General features: G+C 39.2%; 1 protein-coding gene across 6 annotated transcripts in view; it reads left to right on the top strand.

Annotated features, from left to right (window-relative positions):
* The window catches only part of LOC139115543 (uncharacterized), a 125,273-nt gene that overhangs the window by 2,879 nt on the left and 96,270 nt on the right, over positions 1-26,124 (top strand). For all 6 annotated transcript variants that reach the window (XM_070677735.1, XM_070677733.1, XM_070677732.1 and 3 more), the window contains exons 2-11: positions 11,406-11,700; positions 13,872-14,345; positions 15,244-15,357; positions 15,857-16,051; positions 16,567-16,680; positions 17,334-17,441; positions 17,807-18,001; positions 20,039-20,152; positions 20,476-20,583; positions 21,081-21,278. In XM_070677735.1, coding sequence (XP_070533836.1) covers positions 11,406-11,700; positions 13,872-14,345; positions 15,244-15,357; positions 15,857-16,051; positions 16,567-16,680; positions 17,334-17,441; positions 17,807-18,001; positions 20,039-20,152; positions 20,476-20,583; positions 21,081-21,278 — 1,915 coding nt within the window. The remainder of the gene's footprint in view (positions 1-11,405; positions 11,701-13,871; positions 14,346-15,243; positions 15,358-15,856; positions 16,052-16,566; positions 16,681-17,333; positions 17,442-17,806; positions 18,002-20,038; positions 20,153-20,475; positions 20,584-21,080; positions 21,279-26,124) is intronic.

Raw genomic sequence — 26,124 nt, 5'->3', positions numbered from 1 at the left:
CGTAGACCATAAGCGATCTTTGTTTAAAAATTGATCATGTACATTGTGTGATAAAATCCGTGAAACAAATCTTGAAAGTGAAAGACTTTATCTTTTACTCAAAATCTCGTCAAGCAAATTTTCAACCATAGTCCTTCAACGTCAAGGATAAAAATCAGGGTCACAGTGACAAATTTGGTGATAGAGAAAAATTTACCAATATTTGAAATTCAAGATGGCTGCCATCACTGTGTCAACTCTACGGGGAAAAATAGAATTTTCACAAATCTAAGACCGTCACGGTAAAAACTTTCCCCACTCCAAGAGCTTCAAAATGAACCCTCACAAGCGGTAGACCAGAAAAGAATCGTAAAAGTTGAGATCTGTACCCGAAGCGCCGTCTACCTCAATGTGGTCATTGTCACTAAGAACTGCTCTTTGCCCTTTGACCCGACTTTCCGAGGATTTAGGAAACACCGGGTCTAGGAAACACTGGTTTAAGTAATGTGAATATTTGCTATGAAATTGCCGATATACATATCGGCATATGGCAACTTTTTCAAATTATTTTTCTTCACTGGAGGCCTCGACTGTTGGTTGTTTAAAATTAACGTAAAGTGTAAGGGTACCGAGAGCAATTTGCTCCTTTTTAAAAAGAAAATTACAGTCGAGTATATCGAGTGTAAGGCTGTTTGAGTTTCATTTCTCTGCAAGTTATCAATTTATGCATAGGAAGGTAAAAATTAATGAATTGTGAATTTCCATAACACTCAAGTTCATGACCTTACAAATGGTTAACCGTCAGTTTTATCTAGTACTCATTAAATAATACGCACTGAATTCTATCAGGAAACAAGAATTGTGCAATTTTATTCCACCACACAGTTTAATTATGAATACCTATTTTCAGTTATCATTAAAGTACCGTGAATGTGAGGCCAAGAAGGCGACATGAAATTGACTATTTCACAAATGTCATAAAATCTGCCGTTTTTAGAAATCTCATGACATTTGTTGGAAACAATATCACTTGTTTTTCCTTCTCTCCCAAGATATATACTTGTACAGACCTTGAGAGAGAGAAATTCTAACTCTCCTAGGGAATAACGAATGGAAATCTTAACTCTGCTGCAATGATGTTTAACGTTGCACCTTGTGTTAACTCTCGCTGTTATTAAAGCTTCACTGCGCCGGGTATGCAATGAGAACGCCATGCCCTGGTAGTTTCGCACGAAGAGGCCAGTAATTTAAGACCTTGTTGAAAGAAGGTCATATGGTTATAATTACGACTATACCCACCTATTGTCCAACCTTTGGAAACGCACATATTATGCAGTTTTCCCCCTCGTCATCTGTCCTATGTAAAGAGTAATCAATCTTCACATTCAGGTCAGGACAACGTATAAGATTTCTATTCAATTTATACAACAGGACAGTGGCGCTACGTTCACAAACGATTTGAAGTATGACGTAGGTGAGTGAATGAGGCACCAATGACCTTAATGACTATATCTACTGTCTAGCACGCCCTGCGTTTGAAATAAATTCGGGAACTTTTGAGGATTCTTTAAAGTTGTTTTATAGGTTGGAGCATTTCCCTTGTCACTTTTATGCAGTGAGGTACGATATATATATATATATATATATATATATATATATATATATATATATATATATATATATATATATATATATATATATATACACTTTACACACAATTATAGTGGCAAAATGTTGAAATCATAGTTGTGTAATTAAAATTCGATTTTCGATTTTCATGTATGATGGTGCACTCCAAGATCATTTTAGACTACAGGAATTTTTTCGAAAACTTAATAAATTTTCTACTGCTTCCTCTACACAATCAAGCCTCAAGACGTCAGCCCTCCCCTTTTAACAGGTTTCATCACCGTAATGTCGGGTTCCGAGTCGTACAATGCATGTCCCAAGTTGTGGCCCAAACTTACGGCTGCCCGAAAATCAATGAGCAGGGAACGTTATACTCATTTAGTCAAGCATGGATATAGGGGAAAAGTAGTTATGAGGCTATTACAACTCATCGTAGACCTGGGCCAAAACGGCTCGTGGTGGTTGTCAGATATCTGGGACATGGACGATTTGAAGCGGAACCATGAATATGCAAGCGGACGGAGACGTCACACAGTGCTACTGGTACCATCTCCCATTCAGCAAGCATATCATTAGACTTGGTTCAAGCCTGTGATTGTGTAAAATGAAGTCATTTCAGCAAGTTATGACGCATTAATGTTATTTTTCAGGTGAAACGCTTTGAGTGAGACAACCGCAATACGATCCTACTCCGTCCATTCACTGACTTGAGTTGGCATCTGCGCTTGTGTGAGGTGAACACTCTTGGTAGCGAGCAACTTCGAAAGTGTTTCCTCGGGCAAGGACCGGACGATGGGTAGTGACTGCATTTGCGCATGCGTTGGGTGAACGCGATCGGCAGTATCAAATTTTTTCCCCGCTGCCTCTCTCGACAACTCCACTGCATCGCGGTCAGGAAAAAAACTGTCACCATTATCTTCCACAACGCATCGCTAAATTATTTTTATTCACCTGAAGACTTATACCACGTCTAGTACATCATCTTCGCGCATGCAAAACTGCGTATTCTTTCCAAGTGTCAAGTTTTCTCTTAAAAAATCACAAGATTATATCAATTTACGAAAAAAAGGCACCTGGCATCTTCAGGGAAGACTGGGGCAAATATCAGCATGAAAAGACATAATCAAATAGGTTATAGTGTTTGAGAGAAATGGTGATACTGTATCATGTTCACTTATTAATAAGTGCATGGTACTTCATGCTTTGACGCGGTATTGCAGTCTCAGCATTTATATGACGATGATAAAATCACATATATAGTTTGTCGTCAGTAACTCAGTTATATCTCGCCCTTTCTGATTTGATGACTGATAGACAGGGATATTACACGAATAGGAAAAGAATGTAGTTTAGGTTACCACACTACTCAGGGACTATTTCCCAGAAATATATACCAATGGGCTTCCAAGAGGAAGCTGCGGAGGTATATTGGGCCACATGGTGAGCTTGACTGTAGAGCTTGACTGGTTCTGCGTGCGCACACGAGGAAATGACCTCGAAAATACATCAAACTTGCAGTCTACTTTTGTTGGTGCCTGTTCAAATAAATTTTTTTAGTTTACTTATAGATTGGACAGCGTCCGTCCGTTTGTACGTGCCTCTGTTTACACCAAGATCTCAGATACGAATGCTCGTTGATTTTATTTTAGTTAGGTATGACCAAATATGGGTACAAGGCGGCCATTTTGTTATTTTAGTAAGTGCATTCACTGCATTCACGCAGATATTTCTGACAGGGGCCAACTTTTTAAAAACTTGGTACAATAATAATACATTATGGGTTACATATGCTGTTTACTTTGCTTTTTGATCAATCAAATCTAGTCAGCAAGCCACTTCGTTATGTGTTTCTGGCCGTTCCACAGTCGCCTGTCTTCTAAAATTCTGCTCTCCGCCTGGGCGCACCCATAGACGTGTGTATGAGCATGGAGGTAGCAGAGAGAAAATTGATGTTATATAAGCCAATACGATGGGAAAATTTCTCGGATGAAACTTTATGAAAAAATCTGAATCCGTTTGAGGATATTTTCGACATTGAGGACAAACTCTAGCAAATATTTCATGGAGGAAGCCTAAACACTGATAAGGGATTTGAATTCACAAGAATGCCAGACGGCAAGATGCATTCTACCGAGAATACAGACTCCAGTAAGTTTGTCCTATATGGTTCCAATCATTGTGTTCAAACACACATAAATACAGCAGTAAGGTAATTGATTGATTAAATCATCACAATTGCCAGCCAGTTCAAATAATGTGGAAATGTGCTGTGTAATTTTTTGAGCTAATTGTCTCATTTTAGTTAAACAGCTTCTTCTCTGATAACGCCGTTGTGTCAGCTTTCAAATGCGACGTGCTGCTTTTTAGGGATGCCTTACCGAGTTCAAATATAACTACCGTCAAATTTGCAGGAATGATTTCACTCGGTTTTATTAAAATGATGAGGGAATTCAGCTTTGCAAATTTTCGAGGCTAATTTTCTCAAATACGGGTCAAAATATTGTATTTTTATCATTTGTCTAACAGGTTTGAAGATTTACCCTTTGGAATGTCTTTGCTAAGTTTTGTTAAAAATAGTGTACAATTTGCGTCAATTTATTTCCATTTTTGAAAATCCTATTTTTCTGTAACTACAATTGTCTTGATTAGAGCATCTTCTAAATTGTTTGTGTGGCCACATTCGACTAGGTTCAAGTGAAATTCGCATCGGGACTATCAAAATTATAAATTTTGGTCAAAACAATATTTCTCTGCACAAGTGTTCTTGTAGCTTTGAAATTCTCCGCTTGTTAGGGATGGTCACTTGTTTTAACATTGGCCACCCCTTCAAGATCTAACGGGTGATCTATGGGTCAGCTGGAATGAATTTGCGTCTGAGAGGCTGCATTGCAAACAGTTGGCACTGCAGATGGGACGCAAATCTGGTTAGAATAAGACATAGAGAGGCTGACAAGGAGAGAAAAAGAACCAAAAAAAAAAAAAAAAAAAATCAAAGGCAGAAATGTCGCAATCACTTAATTTGATTTCAGTCAGATTGATGGGGTGCCCGTAAGTAACTCTTTCAATTACAACGAGTCTGTGTGAACCCTGTTAGGCTTTATTTAACGAAGTGCCATTGCGAACAATAATCTCATTGTATCGGTCAAACAGAACAACACTGGAGAAATAGTTATGTTGATCCTCTATCATTCAGGTGCCGCCAAAAGGAGCTGTTCGTGCAAAAAGGTGTTCGTGCATAGTTTCTCAGTGGGCGCGCGGGCAAATTTCTAAACTAATCAGCGGACGGAGAGAAAAAAAAATCGATAGTTACCATGGGCGGGGAAGAAATTTCATTTTTTTTTCAGTGAGCGGGGAGGAAAAAAAAGTTTTGACAGTGGGTACTAGAAAATATATACGTAAGCGTAACTCCGAGGGGGAGCAATGCTCCAAGCTATACTGCTTGCTGCTCGCAAGGTTTTGCGTTGTTCTCGGGTGCCCAGTGGGCATCTCGTGGACAATGGGGAATTTCAGTACTAGGGAGAGGGCAGTGGGGAGCTTGAATTGTTGTGGGAGTGGGGAGCAGGCAGAATATAGATGCAGGAGGGCAGAGGGCATCAAAATTCTGTTGGAGGGCATATTTTCCGTATATGCCAGTGGGAGGACAGTTACGTATAGCTCTACTTTCCCCTCCAAAATTTAGGTCAAGGTCAAAAAATAACTAAAATCGGTATATCAGTCTTCAAAACATGTTTTGTGATTATTTTGCGAAATTGATGAAATTTACCAGTTGTCGGCACCTGATCATTTGTCACATTATCACATCGTCCGACGGTCGTTATCAACCGATTGACGTCACCGTCTATACAAGCATGTCGGTGATACAGGTGATACCTCAGGTCTCGGCCACTCCGTGACCATGATCAGGTCAAGGTAGCAGATTACGGTCACGCAGGCCTTGGTAGAACAGAAGCGTTCAGCCGACACTGGCGTAAGCACTCAGTCATGAAACATTTGAAAATGAATGCCGACGTAACCTTGACGAGAGAACTCAACGCTGTTCACATATCGACCAAGTTCAAAATAATGCGCTCAACGCAACTGCAGAAAAGAAAGGCTCTTTCGCACGTTTTGTTCTACAAAGGCAGAGCTTTGTTGCCGACGTCTAGTGGTCGATACATTATTCAACGCTTTCACGATGTCTAATGAAATATTGCGTTTGCAGACATCTAGGATTGCAACTAAATTCACTAGTATAGAATATACATTGTATAACAATAGCAATATAAGAGATTGCGCAAGAGATTTCTCAGCTTTGACCATTCGAGAAACGATAGTCATCACGTGGATACCATCGTACACCAAACGGGGGAAGGGCGTGGCACTCCATACAAAGCTAATCGTTTATATTGTACATACAATGTGTCTGTTTCACACATGCACAGAGTTGGGGCATCGAATTGAAACGTACTATCAGAGGAACATTAGCATAATTAGGTTAGGTTTTTAGGCATGATAAACAAACGAATGTACAAAAGCACTTCATTTAACGGTCAGATGGGCAACTTTACATGTAATTCATTGCGACCCCTATTCTATTCTATGACACCCACGTTGGGCAACGGAAATTTGAACTGTTGAAAGAGGAACATAAACATGATTAGGTGAGGGATTTGGACATGATTAAAAAACCGAATGTACAAAAGCACTTCACTCCTTAACGGTCTGATTGTCACCTTTAATTTATTGCGACCCTTTTCTTTTTCCTGACACCCACGCTGGGCAAAGGAAATTTTAACTGCTTTGACCCGAGGACTTTACTTTGACCCATTCATGTCACAGAAGTTGTCATAATTCATTTTTAGAGGGGAATAAAAATCAAAGTATTGACTCTTTTGGAATTTACAGTCAAACGAGAACAAAATATTCTGAGTATATCATTCGGCTGAATGCTTTTCCGTTAAAGATTAACACGATTGGAACTAATTTGGGATAATTGGATGGTGAAGTAATGTCTGTTCAATCTGCAAATGAAAACCCATCTGCTTTCCTATTCAAGTTACACACAATAGGACACCCAACACTTGTGAGAAATATGAAAAATATGAAAATCCAATTATCCCAAATTAGTTCCAATCGTGTTAGATTATAGTTAAAGGGTTGGTAAAAGTTATGACATATATACGAAGGATCTGCTCTGTTGCTTCTTGTCTATCTTATTGGTCGCTTGTGATTTACGGTTTTTCTCGCAGTTATTTTTCTCTACGATAATGATGTTTGAACATTCATGAAATTCGCTGCGTGAATATTTCAGTCATTATCAAGTGAGCTTAAGCACGCAAGATCAAAATCAACAGTAATCTAGGAAGGACGCAAGACGTTCTCTCCTTGCTTTACCTTCCCCGGCCAACTGACCTAATTCTACAGTATAGGACTGCGGTCAGATAAGCTTATTAGCCAAGACATAACCGTGTATAACAGCTGTTCAACAACATACCGCCTAAAGCTGCAATGTGTTGTAGACAACTTAACTGTAGACTCAATGTTAAAAATGGAACATTTGTTTGACTTCAGACAGTCAAATAGAGACATCAAACCTTTTCTTCGTGTAACTAATCTTGCCTTTTTAACAATGAAAGGCATTCTTATCCGCCATTTTTAGGTAGTAATGTGTTAATTTGTCGACGTTTAGGGTGGAATGCGACTCGACGAAAGACATCATTTTTTACAATACTATTCTGATCTACAACTTGTGTAGGTTCATACTGAAGCTTGTTGAGTAAATGAAATGTTATTCGTTGAATGATTACCCCCCCCCCCCAATTGAGACATAGCGATGTCCCCATGACGATAGCGGCCACTTGAATTGCAAGTAAACGTTGGGTAGTTGTCTCTCTATTACCACGATTCGTACCGTAACGCCTAAGAGCTTTCGTAAGGAAAGTTTGAGGAAAAGGTTTTAGTCTCTGAGTTGGGAGACGTGTTTGGCCGAGAGAGTTTAGAAGTTTTTAGATATTCAACTGAGGTACCCCATCAACATTCTTTAGGAATTAATATTATTAAGATGTACACGCAGTCGATATGTAAATCCAATCTTGACCATCATTTTGCTTGTATCAATATATCGTTCATTCTGAATCTACAAGTCTTGCGTTTTCCATGTTCTCACGTGATTTGAAATGGCAAAATGACTTCAACACACTTCTTTTTTTCCATTTTTTATGTTCTTCATAGCAAGGTCACCCCTATACGACTAAGTACCTGCTTTCACGGTTGCTGTGACATTAACATAATGCAAAGTTTGCAGTTTTTCTATGCCCCCGTGACAAGTCTATTGTTCGCTTTATTCATTGGAATATTTGCAAACGTGAGAAAATGCATGCGTGGTATGGGATGACGTCATTTCTTAGTCAGCGATTTTCCTTATGCATACCGGAGATAGACGAAGCGTTCGTATTCATGGTCAGTTGACCCTAGGTCCGGGTCTCCACGCACTATTTGCTCAGATCTTGTCGTGACAAGTCCTGAGCCTGGAATGTGATTGAACGCTCACCTCTCCCACGCTGAGGTTAAATTCAGATGATGAAGCAAGTGAATTACGAAAAAATAGTTCAAACAGTTCAAAGTTCCATTTATCCGTGCTAATAAAAACGAACCTTGTGTATTACATTGGAAATGCATATTAGGTAGGTGGTTGGGTAGGTAGGTAAAAAGAAAATTAAACTTAGAATAAGACACTATGAATACTTTGATATCAAATTTGAAGATACCCATGCCCTATGTAGTGAGTATGTCATTGTGTTCAATTTGTAACGATATCTTTATTTACGTACGTATTAGTGATTCGTCTGTCATTTTCTTTTGGTAAAAAAACCCAGCTGAAATGTTATTTTGAAGTGCCAAATACTACGTTCAAATTCCTTGGAGATGGCATTTTTAAAGTACGAAATTTGCGATATTTCATCACACTTTCAACTGTAACTAACATAGTGATAATAATTTCAGTGTTTTTGGTCAAATGTGTAAATCGACCTGTCCGAGTACTTTCACATTGAAGTTTGGTTCGTGGAATAGAAAGTTCAGGGATTTCTACATGAAGATAGACTCTCACGTTTTTTAAGAAACTTGTAATTAAGTGTTTGGGATATCATTTACGGAACTGAACAGGAATAGGTTGTATAATTTCCGAATTATTACTATGGATGAATCGATTCACATTTATTCACACTGCTATGAAAACTGTCATTTGATGATTTGTATGGAAATCCGGTCACGACATGCGACATGCGACCTGCGACTTCAAAACTGCGACCTGCGTCCTGCGTGTTTGTCAAACTGCAACCTGCGACTTCGGGTGCTCTGGCCTAGCTGCCACCTGCGAGTTTGAAACTGCGACCTGCGAGATCACGACCTGATCCATAATTTTAGGTATTTGGTGTTTATTGAGAGTACTAAAAGCAGTCACAAGTAATATCAGTGACAGGTGGTGTCATTTAGGGACCGTTCAGTTTTTACGGCCTGGGGGGGGGCGGTAAAATCTTGTCGCCGGTGTTCAAAGAAATATAGACCCCCCTGCATTTTTCGTGAAAAAAAGATGACCCCCCCTTTGTCAGACGAAAACAATTGATGCCCCCCCCCCCGAAAAATAACAAAAATCCATATGTCAAATTTACCCACACGGTTTGGATTTGAACTCCGGTACACGGCACACTTTATTCGTGCAGCAGAGATGCCAGTGCACAAACTTCTCAGCCACATCCATGCAAAATCTGTTAATTAGGACGACTGTAAGGCAATTTTTAATTTCATTTCCATAGACACCTTATGTCCATGGACGTTGTATAAAGTAAACTTTATTTAAGTGGTTCGCCAAAGGCAGCCCTCCGGTTAAGAGGGTCATGGGCCATTACGTAAAGTCAACTTTATTCTAGTGGGCCACCAAAGGTGGCCCGCCGGTAAAGAGGGTCGATCATGGCCATTGCATGAAGTAAACCTAATTGGAGTGGGCCACCAAAGGCGTCCGCCCATTAAGAGGGTCATGGGCTACTACATAAAGTCAATTTATTGTAGTGGGCTGCCGAAGGTGGCCCGCCGATAAAGAGGGTCGATCATGGCCATGGCATAAAGTGAACATTATTGTAGGTATATGTTTTTGAAAATGTGGTGACCCCCCTTTTCCTACCAGTGAAAAAGCGATGACCCCCCCCCCTTCGCGGATTCCAAAATTAGGATGACCCCGGCCGTAAAAACTGAACTGTCCCTTAGGAAAGAGATGAGTTTCGATGACACAGCTGTGTTGGCCTACGTGTTGTTCGGTTGCTTTCAAAGTCCGGTTTCAAAGGGACAATGCTTATAAATATAAAGGAAAATGAGGGCAACTCCACACATCGGCTCTACCAATATTGTTTAATGTTACGATGTGGTGAATAAAAGGATCATTGCATTTATTTTGTGTGGAATACATGGCGAGACACCGGTGAATCGACAGTGCTTTGACCCTAGTCATGTGATCTGGGTCCCCGGTAAACCGGTTTGTTGATTGAGTGATTCGTCTTAACGGTGTTTCGGAACCATAAATGGGGTTCCTTCATCAGTCGCTCTCTTGTTTTGTATCCCCTCCGCTTGGTTGTATGATGAAGTCATCTTCGTCCTCGAAGAGGAGAAGCCAGATTCGTTATTGAGAGAGTTAGCCACTATTGACTGACTCTATAGTGAGCGATCCGGTGTGTGGTGTCACATTATATTTTTGTGGCGTCAAATTTATTTCTTGTACTTTAGTTCCTCCCCCAGCAGCAGCTTCATCCAGTGTTTGCTGAGTTTTGTAATTTTTGCCTTAGGCCTACCACACTCCTTGAATGTGTTGTTGAGCAATAAAGTAAAGTAAAGTATTATAATTAACATGATCCAGCATCGACCGGAGTTTCCGGACGCTTATAAGGGTTTTTGTTTTAGGGCATATTTTGAGCGTTGCTATTGCTCGTTATGTTAACAGTAACAGGTCGCATGTCGCAGTTGTGAAGTCGCAGGTCGCAGTTTGACAAACACGCAGGACGCAGGTCGCTGTTGTGAAGTCGCAGGTTACACCTAGGTCTAAATGCCGAAGTCGCAGGTCGCATGTTTCAAACTCGCAGGACGCAGGTCGCAGTTTTGAAATCGCAGGTCGCATGTCGCATGTCGTGACCGGATTTCCATAGATTTGATATTGTGTAGACGAAATGACAGGTACTTCCGCCTGCAAACAGCGCCCCCTGTCATTTGTAGTTTGTATTCTGAGTAACTTTTAAGATTCTTCGTTAACCGTTTTTTGTAATGGGATGAAAATTTGCCATGCGCTTGCCCTTACGCATTTGATCTAGTGAGCTTTTTGCATTTATTACCGTGGCAGAAATAGGCCTACTGACTTTGTTATAAATATGTACAGAATTGGTAAAGTATCTGATAGTGGAACACTTCACTCTACTCCCCCCAGACTGGTCTAAACTGGTCAGCTTTCTACATGCAATAAGAAATTTGTCTATGGGGATCCCGACCTTATCATATTTGCATATGCTGTTTCAGCGGACAATGTGATGAAATAACCGGTTCGAAAGCAAAAAAAAAAAAAAAAAAAAAAAAAAAAAAAAAAAAAAAAAAAAAAAATTAATTTCAATTGGTTCCTTCAATTGGTACTGATAGCGTGATTTCCAAGATGCAAAGATTCACTACAATCTGAAACACTATCACTGTTCGGCCCATTTGAAAATCATCATCATCAGCATCATCATCATCATCGTCATCATCATCATCATCATCATCATCATCTTCTGATTTTTCCACGACAGCCAAATTCAAAGGACAATCCAATTTTCGATACTATATCACAACACTCCGATGTTTCTGCCGGAAGCGGGTCTTCGGGAAATTCAGCATCCTCGTCCGACCCTATCTATCAGTATGCGACACCCGAAGGTGAAATAAAGACAAGAAGATTCTCCCATGGCATTAAAAGTCCAGGCGTCGCTTACAAGCCGACCGGCAAACGACTCGGCATCTCCCCCACCTGCCGTAATTGGTTGATTGCCCTCGTCGTCATTGTCGGACTAGCTGTTGCCTGTGGGATCGCCGTCATAATTTATAGTGAGTGTCTTTTCCCTCTTTTCCACTTATGGTAGTATGCGCCTCGAAAGTGAAAGACTTAAACTTTTGCTCAAACTTTCCTGAATGAAACTTTCGACTATTTTCTTACCAAATCGACAATAAAAATCGGGGGTCACCTTGCAAAGTTTGGAACTATTGAAACAAATTACCCAATATTTTGTGATTTTTGAAATTCAAAATGGCCGCCATTCCTGTGTTAACTCTATGGGGGAACATTAAATTTTAAATTTTCGAAAAACTAAGATAGTGAAAGTTTTTCTTTCTCCAAGAGCTTTAAAATGATCCCCCACAAGTGGTAGATCAGAAAAGACCTGTGGAAATTTGAGAGTCCGACTATCTGTCCCCGAGGCGCGTTCTACCTTAATTAAACGCCGCCTGAGATATCCTCGCTATTACCTACCGATGCACGTGTTTTCATTGTGGACGTATGGTATCCCCATTTCCCAAATCCGTGCAGGCCGAAAGTATCTTCCATTGTCCCAAGGATGATAAAAATTCACCCAAAGGAACAGAGGATAAGATATTTGAAAGGATTTAGTAACAATCGGGACTTAAAAATTTGCTTTCCGCAATTAAACGGTTATTTCCCCAGTCAGTCGCCAAGCATTGCAGTATATTGTTCTATACCTTTAGGGACTGGTTAGTTTCTTCGGCCTGGGGGGGGGCGGTGGATTCATGGGGGGGGGGTCACCCTGTTTTTGACTTTGGTGATTGGGGGGGGGTCACCATGTTTTTGAAATACCCTATAGGGGGGGTCAGTGTGTTTTTGAATTTCGACACAGGCTCATCATTGTCTAAAATGCATCGTGTCAGCCACAAATTTCATCCATTTGCATTTATCGGCGCGCCCTTCGGGCGCATAACTTTAATTATCAGACATATTATTCAGCACCCCCAACTTTAACATATCAGGCATACATATATCAGAGATGTATGTATGTTCAATATTTTTAGCGTGCTATTTTTCAGCACACCCTTCCTGTGCATTACTTGAATATACAAGACATATATGTCAGAGATATCAGGATGTTTCATATTTTTCTCCGCGCCCTTCGGGCGCCATACTTTAATAAATCAGAGATATACGCCGGAGATATCTTGATGTTTGCTAAGTGAAAGTGTACTATTATGAAATCTGCATTTCATATGAAAAGCATGACAAATTCCTGATACTTTTCTGTTCTCTCTATGAGAATTCAGTATGAGAAAGCAACATGCACAAATATCAATGTTACAAGAAAAGGTCATCTCAACTCTGCACACATCAGATTTGGCTAAAATGCCTCTCTATGGTTCCTCAGGAGATTTAATTGGATGGCTGGCAAGTCTTAACACCCATCAACGTTTTTGATTTACTGCTTTTTCCTGTTTGATATTAATGATTGACATCCATTTCTGTACAACAGTTCAGGACATCTGGTTAAGCATAGAAAGTGTGAAATACATTCACAGCTCATTCAAAATGTACTGTATTCAAACTTTAAGATTGACACTTTGAAATTCCTATCTTACAACTGACATGCCAACAATTTCATTAAAACACAGAATGACTTAAAATATAAATGTATGTAAAATATAACACACATATATATATATATATATATATATAAATATATATATACACACACACACACACATATATATATATATATATATATATATATATATATATATATATATATATATATATATATTACAGTATTATATTATTATATATTACAGTTGTCGCGGGGGGGTCACCCTGTTTTCAAAATTTGGAATTGGGGGGTCACCCTGTTTTCAAAATTTGGAATAGGGGGGGTCAGCCACTTTTTGATGTCGGCAAAATATAATCCACCGCCCCCCCCCCCAGCCGAAGAAACTGACCAGTCCCTTATTCTGTTGCATGTCATGCCAACATTTATTGCCTGTAAAAGCAACAGATTTTTCCATTCCTGATCATTCTTTTCCTCGACCTGTCGATTCTTATTGTAAGTTACGTTTCACTGATGTCGCTGATTCATGAAGCCTTCACAGCAATATTCATGATTGCAAAATAGTGCAATGTTGATGAGTTATATTTCCGACATGATGTATTTGATGTGCTCCCGCTACTAATCTCTTTCATATTTTCGGATGGATTCATACTACCTCATCAAATTCCTTTACAGAGCTTGAGACCGTAAGACCCAGTACGTCTGACAGGGATGCAATTGTGCAATTACCAGGAGACAGCAATAGCGAAGGGGGTGCTGGCAAGTCCACAACACACTCGCAGGTTCGGCCCGTTCTGACGACCACCATTAGCTTCCCAGCGGCTGAGCAAACCACGGCCACCCCAACGGACAACCTCCCTGGAGAAATTCCAACAAGCCTTCGGGAGGAAACTAGTCGCATCACCGAAGAAAGCAATGTCGCGGTCGGCAGTACCGTGGTTTCGAAAATCGCAACGGCACTACATCCGTCAACCGAGATGGCAGCGACGACTGAAATCCCCTCGACGGTCAAGGAATCGGTAACTCGGAGAGTGATGCAGACAACGGCGAAAACTGCGACCAACCAGCGCACAGAGAAGTCGACCGTGTCGACAAGGACTGTTACAGGGAAGGACAAAGTACCAGTTGGAAATGAAAAGAATAAACAAGGTTAGCTCACTCTCTAAGTGTACCCATGATGAAATGAATGCGTTTTTGACATCAGCAAGGCAAATTGCCTTGCCTGTCAACATCTGCAATTGCAATTTTATGTCATGCTATTTTATAAACTGGCTATAAATGCACGTACACAAGTATTTATCAACATAAAAAAAGCAAAAACGTGAGCTCAAATTCAATGCGTTTTCACTTATTGATTATACAACACGATTGGAAATAATTTGGGAGAATAAAAGTATAAGGTGCATTACTGTTGAATGTTTGCAATATTACAAATTACTCATAAATACAAATGTATAGCTTAAAAAAGAAGAAGAAGAGCTTACATTTGCATATTAAACAGACATTTCACTATCCAATTATCCCAAATTAGTAGGCGTAGGTACTTCAATTATCCGGTAAAAGAAGCATAAAATGAAAATTAAATTACCATCTATAAACACATTCGAAATTGAGGATTTTTGAAAAAATATTTCACGACCACATAAAACGTTTTATTTAACGTCGAACTCTACCGAAAGTTGAAAGCATGGCAAAACATTGACTACCATTCCCAACAAATGTCTGTCATACCAGACGATATCTTCTACGACCTGGGAAAATATCGGTGTTTTATCAGGATGGCATTATCTGGGGGATATTCTCCCTTTACCAGAAAATTTAAGGGGGGATTTCACCACTTCATGTGTTCTACTTGTATCACTAGGGTGTGACTGGTATGTCATTGGGGGGGAAGGGGGTGGGGGGGTGGTCCCCCTTGACAAATTACTAGACGGTGCCAACATATCAATTGAGGGAAATCCCCCATCCCCCTATCTAGATGAAATACTGAAGTACAACCCTTGTTTTCCGAACCTGGCCATCTAATTACGCCATTCGTCTACCACAGGTTATATTTGTGACCCAAATCCGTGTATGAATGGAGGAATGTGCTTTTCTGTCTCCAACACGTCTTTTGTTTGCAGTTGTCCCGTCGAGTTCACTGGAGATATCTGTCAGATAAGTAAGACTACACCTTATCAGTGTTTCCTTATGTATTTTATTACTCTTCTAATGATTTTATCAACGTTTAATATGGAAAGTGCCTTGGGGAACAGGTATTCGGATTCTTAAACTTTTACAATAGTCTTTTGGCCTACCACTTACGGGGGCTTATCAAACCTCATGGAGTACATAAAAAAAATTACCGGCTTAGTTTTGTAAAGTCTGGAATTTTATTTTTCACCATAGCCATTAACACGGGTATGGTGGCTCTTTGGTTTTCAAATATCAGAAAATATTGACTAATTTGTTTCTCTAGTACCAAAATTTGCAAGGTGGACGCCGATTTTTTATTCTCGATTTTGAAAGAGAATGGTTGAAAGTTTCATCGAGGAAAGTTTGAACAAAAGTTTGAGTCATTCATTTTGGTGGCGCCAACTATAGACATATTGAAATCAATGATTTTAAAAAAATGTTTTACAACCAAAGCGGTTTTCTTTCTCACTCACCAATAGAACAAGAAGTAGACGATGGACGACCTTGCATTCACTCGAATGGCACAGTTCTCCCACACGGGGCAACGTGGGGTGACCCTTGTTACCAGTGCCATTGTGACGATTCCAGCGTTTATTGTGATGCTGTCGCTTGTGCTGAGCCGTACGGCTGTACTGATACCATCGTGCCGGACGGGCAGTGTTGCCCTGTCTGTGTACCAGGTATGCGAAAATCAGCGACAGAGTTAGTAACATGATCAGAAAAAGTGTCATTTGTTTCATCCATTTATTGTCTTTCGAATAGACTCGGTAATCTTTTGAACCGATATACAGCCTCGTATAATCGTTGAACTGAGAGGCTAGCAAGTATATGAGTGACTGACAGATAGATAGAGAGACAGAAAGACAGACATACAGACAAACAGAGAGACAAAAACAAATAAAACAATTAATGTTAAATTATAGATGGACTGGAAGACTCTGAATATCATATTGCCTGTAGGCTACAGTGACCGCCAGACTGGACTGGACAGATCGTCGCTCGAGGGCGCTCTCTAGGCTACTCCCGCCCTCGAGCGACGGATCCTACAGTTGACCGCGACCAAACTTGTCATGACAGCTACACTCTCATTACGTTGATCGTGATGTCGCAGAAAACACTGGTGGAATCACAAGGAAAATTTTAATTTTTTAAACACAAATGAAAATAAGAATCCGAGGATGTATTTTTGTTTCAGACGGCGCATGTGCGTCATTTCCCTGCGAAAACGGTGGCACTTGTGGAAATTACCAGAATGGTGGGTTTTATTGCGTATGTCGACACGGGTATACTGGGGCTGTATGTGACGCAGGTAAGACAGAGCTATAGACGGGATTAACTTACATTGTTTTTGTAAAGCCGGTGATATACATGAACTCAGAGAACGTCTTTATCGCAGTGTCTCTAAATTAAGTCTGCCATCTGAATGTTTTTTGTTCTACAATTAATTTCAATGTAAGTTTTGTTCAGCTGTACTTTACTGTAGATTATGGATTTATGGAGCTATCGTTCCATTGTCTTTTACAAAAGCATCTATTCTGATATTCATTGATTACTATCCAATACGAGAGATGCAGGAGGTCAGGTCACTGAAAAGGCAGTCTGTTCAAAACTATTTTTCCAAAAGTAACTAAAGTAGTGGAAAACAACTGAGAGCTTTTTACCAACGTTCCTTATATCAACTGATTGTTCCTTGGGCAACCCGTAGGTCTGGTCTTGTCACTTTGAACTTAGTCTGTCGTATGACATAGTTCTAATGCATAGTTATTTTGAAAAATTATGATACAGACTACCCAGGGAAATGTGTTGTTGTTGTATATATATATATATATATATATATATATATATATATTATCGAAGTATACAGATATCCTTGTTGGAAATTATAAATATAAATATAAGGCCACGTACAAATTCTTTCGTTTTCCTTATCGGCATTTCAATTTTCTTCCTATCGGATTACAGACTTTGATGAATGCGTCGGGTATCCTTGTAGAAACAACGGCACCTGCGTCAACACAGCTGGATCGTTTTTTTGCGTCTGTGACACTCTCTGGTACGGCGCCCTCTGTGGTAGGTAATTTCAAATCTTGCAGTTACCCCTGTATGATTTATAGCGCAGTACACCACGTGGAACAATCTCGGACAACTTCCATAGTTATATTAGTGAAGATAAACTAATGATAGACACTGTTATAAAGCTACAAAGTGGCTTTTTTAAGTGAGTGATAAATAAGGAGCAAACTCTCTGTCAATCGTTTTCGTTCAGTATAAAATGTGGTTGTGAATTGAGGCTTCTATCGGAATTATTTCGACCTTGTCTACTCCGAATGAAAGGGTCTTCGCAGCGCCATATTTCTTAATACTAGTCGCTTGTATGTATCCTACATATTTACATTAACTTATGTTACTTAATTGCATATTAATTTATTTTTCAGAGCAATCTGTATATGGTAACTCACCGTGTCATCATTATGGTGTTGTCTACCAGCATGGCGAACAGTGGGGTGATGCCTGCTCCTCGTGTCATTGTGACAATGGCATGCCCATATGCAGCACGGTTGGTTGTGAATATCCGTCATGTAGCAACTACACTTATATTGACGGTGTTTGCTGTCCCGTCTGTATTCCAGGTAATTATTGAAATCTGAAATTTAGTTCGTTGATATAAGCAGTTTATAGGTTCCAGTCGCTGGCATGATGTATTATTTAAGCAATAAACAACGGCCACAACCAGCGACGGTATACCACGAGATTTTGACCAGGTCACGACATATGGAGCGGTATATCCGTTTCTGAGGTAGTTCATTGCTATTAGATCATTATGTTAAATTCAAATTCTGCCATGAAATGTCAGAAAGGGAATGTTTCTCGAGCTGAGAGTTCGTAACTGTTGTAACCGTGCTATATCGCGAATATAGCACTGTCATATCATTTTAAAGTCTCGACCATTTAGATCGTAGTATATGCACCATCATTAGACTGGTATCAGGATATGATATCGATTACACACCAGATGATTTGGTGGGTATACTCCAGCAAATTAGCCAATCCTCGTTAAAACCATTCATAGTCTAGCCAGACGTACATGTAGAGTGAGGCAAAAGAAACACCATCCCATTAATGACCAGCCTATTTAAAACGCTTGAAGAAAGCTCAGTGTTTGTCTAAAACAATTTGACGTCATCTGCTTTGGCTGCGGAATCATGGGTTACGAACTAGTGAGGATGTCCTAATATAGGTAGTTCGCGTCTCAATAGTGAATGGCTAAGCCTTGGCTCCAACTTTCCTAAATGAATCTTTCAACTATTCTTTCACCAAATCGAAAATTAGGGGTAACCATGCGCTCAAAATTTGGTAACAGACAAACAAATTACCTTACATTTACCATTTTTGAAATGCAAAATGGCTGCCATCCCTGTGTTAAGTCCATGGGGAAAATACAAATTTCGATTTTCGAAAAAACTAACAAAACGATGAAATGTTTTCTTACTCCAAGAGCGTCAAAATGAGCCTCGCAAATTGGAGACCAGAAATAAATTTTAAAAAATTAGTCTGCATATCTGACCTGAGGCACATTCTACATTTAAGTTAACGTGTGTATTTCTTGGGTGATTCCTAACCCTGAGAAATCTACAGTGCCTGTTCGCTCATCAAAAGATCTCGCGAGACTGGATTCAATGAATGCACCATCGGTTGCAGAGTATGTGAAGTTTTGCATTGCAACGTGAAGCGGGATGTGAAATTGATAACTTATGCGCAGCCGTCGATGACAGATGGGACGCTGAATGATATTCCAAGCGTTGCGAGACGATGTTCTACTCGTAAACATCTCAGTCACACAAAATCTCCTTAAGTCTCGTGGATATTTGATGACCCCGAGGAAGTTCGAAATTGAAGGATTTAAACTTTTGCTCAGAATTTACTGAGAAGGCGACTTTCAGCATCTATCGTTCAGAATCACGAATAATAGCAGGGGTCACAGTGCAAAGTTTGGTATCAGAGATTCTTAAGTTAACCGATATTTGAAATTCAAAATGCTTGAAAATTTAGTGTTTCTATTTTCGCGGAACTCATTTTGTAAAAATTTTACTTACTTCAAGGGCTTCAAAACGATCCCTTGCAAGAGGTAAATAGGGAAGGTGTTATAATATCTGTCCCCGAGGCGCATTCTACCTAAAGGTGCTGAAAGTGAACAGATCTTTATTGTTTAAATATTGTTCTGTTTGGACCGAATCGGAGTTCGAAACACTTTGATGTCATTAATATGAGATTAGTACTTCTTTTCCAACATGTCTGTGCAGAAAACAAAGAAATATCGATACGGAAGGTGAAATGAGCGATCACATTGCTTAAAATTTAATTACTTGTGCAACTCAGTATCAAAAAAATATATATATATATTTCTATTTTACATCATGAATATAGTGATGGGGTCATTTTTATATGATGTAAGACTTGACTGCAAACGTGAACTTCAAAGGAACGATTGCACTTTAATGTAATTCAACTTGAGCAATGGGACATGTATACACACATGCAGAGTACTTCCATAGTGTTCACAGTAGTTTACAATGTCACGGTAAATTCGCTTTACATGAACGCGGATTTATTCAAACAAGGCACCCCAGTTCATCGTGAAGTGAAGAGAATATTTGGATTATTTTCAGACGGTGCATGTGCGTCATTTCCTTGTCAAAATGGCGGCTATTGTGAAAGCGACCTATCTGATGGGTTTTATTGTCATTGCACACCCGGATTCATCGGAGATATATGCGATGAAGGTAACACTAAAAGTAAACCCTTCTATACAGTAAGATCCTTGCTATGTATGATAATTCAAATTCAAATGGAATTATAATATCAGTGACATTTTAATTAATGCTCCATTTGTCCACTTCACCTTTCTCGGGCGTACATATTGTTTGGTCCTGCCCATTTAAAGATTTCACGTATTGAGATCCGGAAGTGACTTCTTGTTTCATGAAGTTTGCGTTTTTCCCCCTTTATCGCTTTTGAAATCAGGTCAAGCGTCTTCGAATTAGCCCAAAATTCGCTCCTCGTTCATTATTTGCATTCTAATTAATTTTGATTCATCTGCTTGCAGACTATAATGAATGCGTCTCCAGTCCTTGTTTAAATAACGGTACCTGCTTTAACACACGCGGATCGTTCATTTGCGCGTGTGACTATCCCTGGTCCGGCGCCCTCTGCGGTACGTTGTGTTATTGAGTTTTGTACAGTATGTCGATGACAAAAAAGTAAAAAACAAGTGTTATGAATTCAGAGCAATTTATATATTGTAAAGCTGTCTGTCTTAGTGCATGTATGTATGTATGTATGTATGTATGTATGTATGTATGTATGTATGTATGTATGTATGTGTGTGTGTATGTATGTGTGTATGTATGCGTGTATGTGTGTGTGTATGTATGTATGTATTTATGTTCTCATCTACTTGAAAAGTAATTCGGCACATAGCTCTGTCGTGTGTTCAATCCAAAAAAATCAAAAGACTAGGTTCTTTTTATCTACAGTGTTATCTACACAACTATTGCGAGCTGCACAAAAAGTAAGGCAACTGTCCAGCTAGGATGATCTTCCCTGTAGGCTTGGTGTCTACTTCTGTGCATGCACTTCTTTACTCGTGTAGGCTAGGTGTCTACTTCTGTGCATGCACTTCCTTACTCGTGTGTCGATTTATTCTTCCAGAGCATTCTGCATATGGTAACGCACCGTGTCATGACGATGGTGTTGTCTACCAGCATGGCGAAGAATGGGGCGATCGTGTCTGTACCTGGTGTCATTGTGACAATGGGATGCCGATATGTAGCGTCGTCGATTGTGCACATCTAGGGTGTAGTGACTACACTTATTTAGACGGTGTTTGCTGTCCTGTCTGTGTAGCAGGTAATATTTCTTACAGGGGGAGGGGTTACTCCTGATATTTTCCTGCAGGGTTGTGCCGTCCAAGTTGAAAACATCTACCCATGTGCATTCCAAAAATATGACCCATTGCAGGGGATTCGCCTGACAAATTTGGGGATATTGAATATTCACCTATTCAGTTACACTAGCCCTGTGTACCGTGCTGTGTGTATTCCCGGCGCGGATACGGCCTCCCACCAGGCCGAATAACGCCGGGAACACATCACGGTACGCAGGGCTACTGTTACACGTGAAGGTTTTCCTCAAGCATGGAAAATTTGCTCGTTATCGATCCATGTTTAGTTTTTTTTTCGGATGAGAAACTAACCCTTGTTCAGGTGAAAAGGTGACCCATTCGGGCAGCACACACCTGTACACCTTCTCTATGGGAGTATCCCTCCGCGGATCCCTTATCTTACCTTATATAGTCTTTGTCCTACCGGCCAGGTTTGAGGCCAATGAGTTTTCATTGTATACGTTGCCGTAGATTTAATACTCCTAAAGGTGCTGCCAGTCAGTTTACAAGTGACCAAGCTTTAATAATACATCTCGTTTAATATGATCTTTTTAGTGAGACGAATAAATGAGTGACTTACTAATATCGTTTTAGCATTCAAGTTATATTGAACAACTTGCAGCCAGCTGGTTTGCTAATCAAAGTTACGTCAACGTCTTGAGCAACTTCCCGGATTTTTCTTCTACGAAAATGGTAAATACGGAAATTTGGGGCACATCACTAGTTTGATTTTGATATACCTTTTCACTTTCTCCCTTTCAAAAATTAGCATATTCTGTACCTCTGAACGCGATATTGTCTTGGACGTCCACATTCAATATGCAAATTAATCTGTTGCCAATAACATGATGCAAATTGGATTTTTCCTGACGGTGTAATCATGTATGTATATTAATATGTATATTGTATATTGGTAATGTATGTATATTAATATTTCTTGTAAACGTTTGAAATGTGTGTGTTCATGGTGTTCTGGTTGGCAATGAAATTGCCTAGCGAGACAATGTTGTTTTAGATATCACGTCCACGTAGGATCTCGTTAAATCTCGGACAACATGAATAACCGTCCATTGTATGAATTTTGAAAGATGTCCCTCATGGTTTACAACTAAACTACTATGCAAATATAACACAAATGCAATTCCAAATTCGCTTTAAAATCCTTAATTTGATGTAGTCAAATTAGCTTACTTTGTAACTGATGTTTAACCAGTGTAGGCCTACGATACTTTGACCTCTGAGGAATACTGAAATAAACACTAACATACCTTCTGAAATAAAACTGCATTTTCAACTTCAACATTTATCATTTTATACCACATATGTTATATGTAAGGAGGAAGAAAGGACGACTTTTGTATGGATGGCACACACACACACACACACACACACACACACACACACACACACATATCATACATACGCGGTTTCTACTGACACAATGAACGCCCATTGACCAATAGATTTCAACGGGTTACGTGGATGGGTGTTTGTCGTCATGGAGCCCGGTAACTTCTGGTGTTCCCCAGGGGTCACTACTGGGTCCCTTGCTCTTTGTAATTTTTATTAATGATATGGGTTCAGTGTGTAGACATTCTTTATGTTCTTTGTACACTAATGATGCCATAATTTACAAAATAATTAATTCAAGGGAAAACTGCGCACGCTGTTACAAGAGAATACTACACGACTAAATGAGTGGTGTTTAACTTGGAAAATAACTTTAAATGACACTAAATATTCAGTCATCTCTTTTATTACACAGAGGAACCCTATCCGTTCACTACTTAATAATACCCATCTAGAACGAGTTGTTAAAATTAAGACTTTGGGGTATTAAATCTTTTCAAGCGATTTGAGTTTTCTGCGCATGTCTCGTTTATTATCGGTAAAGCTTTTCGCATGCTTGGTTTTTGCGGAGTTGTAATACATTTTCTGACATCAACTCCCTCAATTCACTGTACATAGCTTATATAAGAAGTATGTTGGCTCCTTGGCAAAAACAACAACGGGACAGAATAGAGCGAGTGCAAATGAAATTCATTAAATTCGTTTGTTTCAGAACAAAGCAGTCTTACAACCGAAATAATTATGAAAAATTGTGCCAACCGGTCAACCTTTCGCCTCTTTAGTCTTTATCATCGGAGACGATTTTAGATACAATATTTTTATACAAATGTGTCGATAGCATGTATGATTGTCCCCAAATTATTTTTTCGTATTAATTTTAATGTTCCTCAGAGAACTACAAGAACTCACATTGTTTGACACTTTCAGTTGGTAAACTCAATATTTTTTAAATGCTCGGCTCTTCAAAGACGTGGATTTCTCCATTTCCAGCCCCTCCACTGATGTTACCTCATGTCATCGAAGTTTCAGACGCCTGGTCAGAATGTCGTTCTTACATTTGCATATACTTTTTAATGGTTTTATATTTTTAGTCGTCTGTGTGTTGCTTATCGTTTTATCGTTTTATTGTACTTTATGTATTTTTATTCATAATTTATGGAACCTGTAAATGTAATTGTTCCCCTTTGGTCTTCCTTGAAACAAACAAACAAACAAACAAACAAACAAACACAAACAAACAAACAAACAAACAAATATATGAATAATAAATAGATAAATAAATAATATTAACATTGAAAGCATTACTAAAAGTAGCTCTGCGCATACTAGAGTTGGGTAAGCTTTACTAAGGGGTGGACCATTTGATATCCTGGGGGGGGGGGGGCTTGGAAGATTTGGGGGAAAAAAAAGATGCCAGGTGGAGTTGCTCGAAAAAAAAAATCTGGCTTTAGGTGGCTGATGGAAAAACAATTATGGACCATTGCGACTCGGAAAAAAAAATCTTGGCAATTGTTCGATGCACACTGCAGCATCAATAAAAATCAAGCAGTAGCTCTAGAGTTTTATAAAGCATAAACCGTTTCAAGCTTGAGGAACAATAACTGAATATGAACAATTGTACAGTATACATGACCTTCTGATTAGAGGAAGTATGCTGAAATTGAAATTGCTCACCAGTGTTTTCCAGAAATGTGTAAATCTGAATGTAAGGATTTTGTCAAAATACCACAAGAAGAGAGACAGCCTGCAAACATTTTACTATTATCGTTTGCGCATAGAAAACTCATAACAATGAAAAAATAGCGCCAATGGCACTTGATCACAACTGGCACATTGTGAAACTACTCTATCTCTGGGTACACCTGTACATGAAATACTGAATGGGTAGGTGCTGCGGGTTTGGAGTTTGTCAGTAAATGCACACAGAAAACAAAGTCCCGAAGTAGCGAATTCCAGCCATTTTCAAACCACACTGTTTGTCAGTGGGGTAAGCAATATTCGCAAAAATCACATTTCCAGGCTAATAGACTATGTTTTACGAAATCACACGTCCTTATTACAAAATAAAAAGATCTTTGTCTTTAAATCAATGCGCCAGTAAACAGGTCCAGCAGCTAGTTATGTCATCAAGTCTGTAATGTTAAGGGTCATAACAAATGTGAGAAATCTAAAACATTAAATATGTTGTTTTTTATCACTTTTATTACCAAAAGCACATGAAAATCTCTGATACTTTGAATCAGCCATCCTGCATATTTGTAACATTCATCAAAACCTCATTTCTGTTCAACAACTCATAAAACAGTCCACAATCCAGGATTGGTGTACATTCCAAAACTACATATATGAAAGACCCCTAAAATCAATTAGATAAAAAGGGGGGTTAGAAATTTCCCAAAACTATCTAACCAGCGCTCCGTTTGGCTCCATTTTTCGGAATTGGAACCTTGGAACCAGTCTATGTATCGGTATCAAATATCAACGCAGTCTGTTCAGCAGTTTTTGACTTTTTGTCGTTTACGGAAATGGACGACATCAAACACCGGTTGAAACCACCTCTATATCACAACTTCCAGTTGTGATAAAAATGCGTAGAGACTCAATCCAATGCGTAATATTATTACGCATTGGATCGACTCTCTACACATTTTTTCATTGTTATGAGTTTTCTATATACGCATGTTTTATTCGTAAATGCGAACACTGTTATAGTGAATTATCTTACCAATGTTTTTCTTAACAAAAGCGAATGTGTTTTGATTAGAATTGAATGAGTTTGATGGTTTTGGGGAAACTACTATGTGGTAATGAAGAATGGGAAATGGGCAATGAAATGAGCAGACAGCAGGTGATTTAAGATTAAATGTTACATCTTCACTGCAAATAAAACCATAAGTGTGTCATAAATAATACAAACAAAACAAAATCATGTTTGTTTGTTTGTTGTATGTGAGCCACGTCTAAGACACACAACAAAAGTACTGTTTCAGTCAGTAAATGTCATCTCAGATGCCACCAGAGAAAACCATTTCCACTCCAAAATTTCATTTTTCGCCTTGCGAGAGGGGGGACACCCCCCTCTCGCGCTCTCCCCCCCCTCCCTCGTTCGCTACTCTCACTCGCCACTCAGTCGCTTCGCTCCCTCGCAGTCCACCCGTCTACTTTCTTAAATCACCCAACTACTTTCAATGTAAGGACAACAATAACAAGTAAATGCCATAAATGTACATGATTTTACAAATATGTTTTTGTAAAGTGAATAAAAATGTACATGTATTTACATATCTTTATTTAGTTTCTTGAATATAGTCTGTGTGCGATAGAACAGCATCTTGTTACTGGGTGTGAAAAACCAAGCAAACAAACATTGCACCGAAATTTGGTAAAAAAAAAATATATCTCGAAGAAGGAAAGTGAAAAAAAAAAGTTGCCAGCATATGCCCTGTAGAAAAAAAATAATTC

The sequence above is a fragment of the Ptychodera flava genome, chromosome 17, assembly GCF_041260155.1.
Source record: "Ptychodera flava strain L36383 chromosome 17, AS_Pfla_20210202, whole genome shotgun sequence".
Classification (NCBI taxonomy): Eukaryota; Metazoa; Hemichordata; class Enteropneusta; family Ptychoderidae; genus Ptychodera; species Ptychodera flava.
This window is presented reverse-complemented; position numbering and strand designations above follow the sequence as displayed.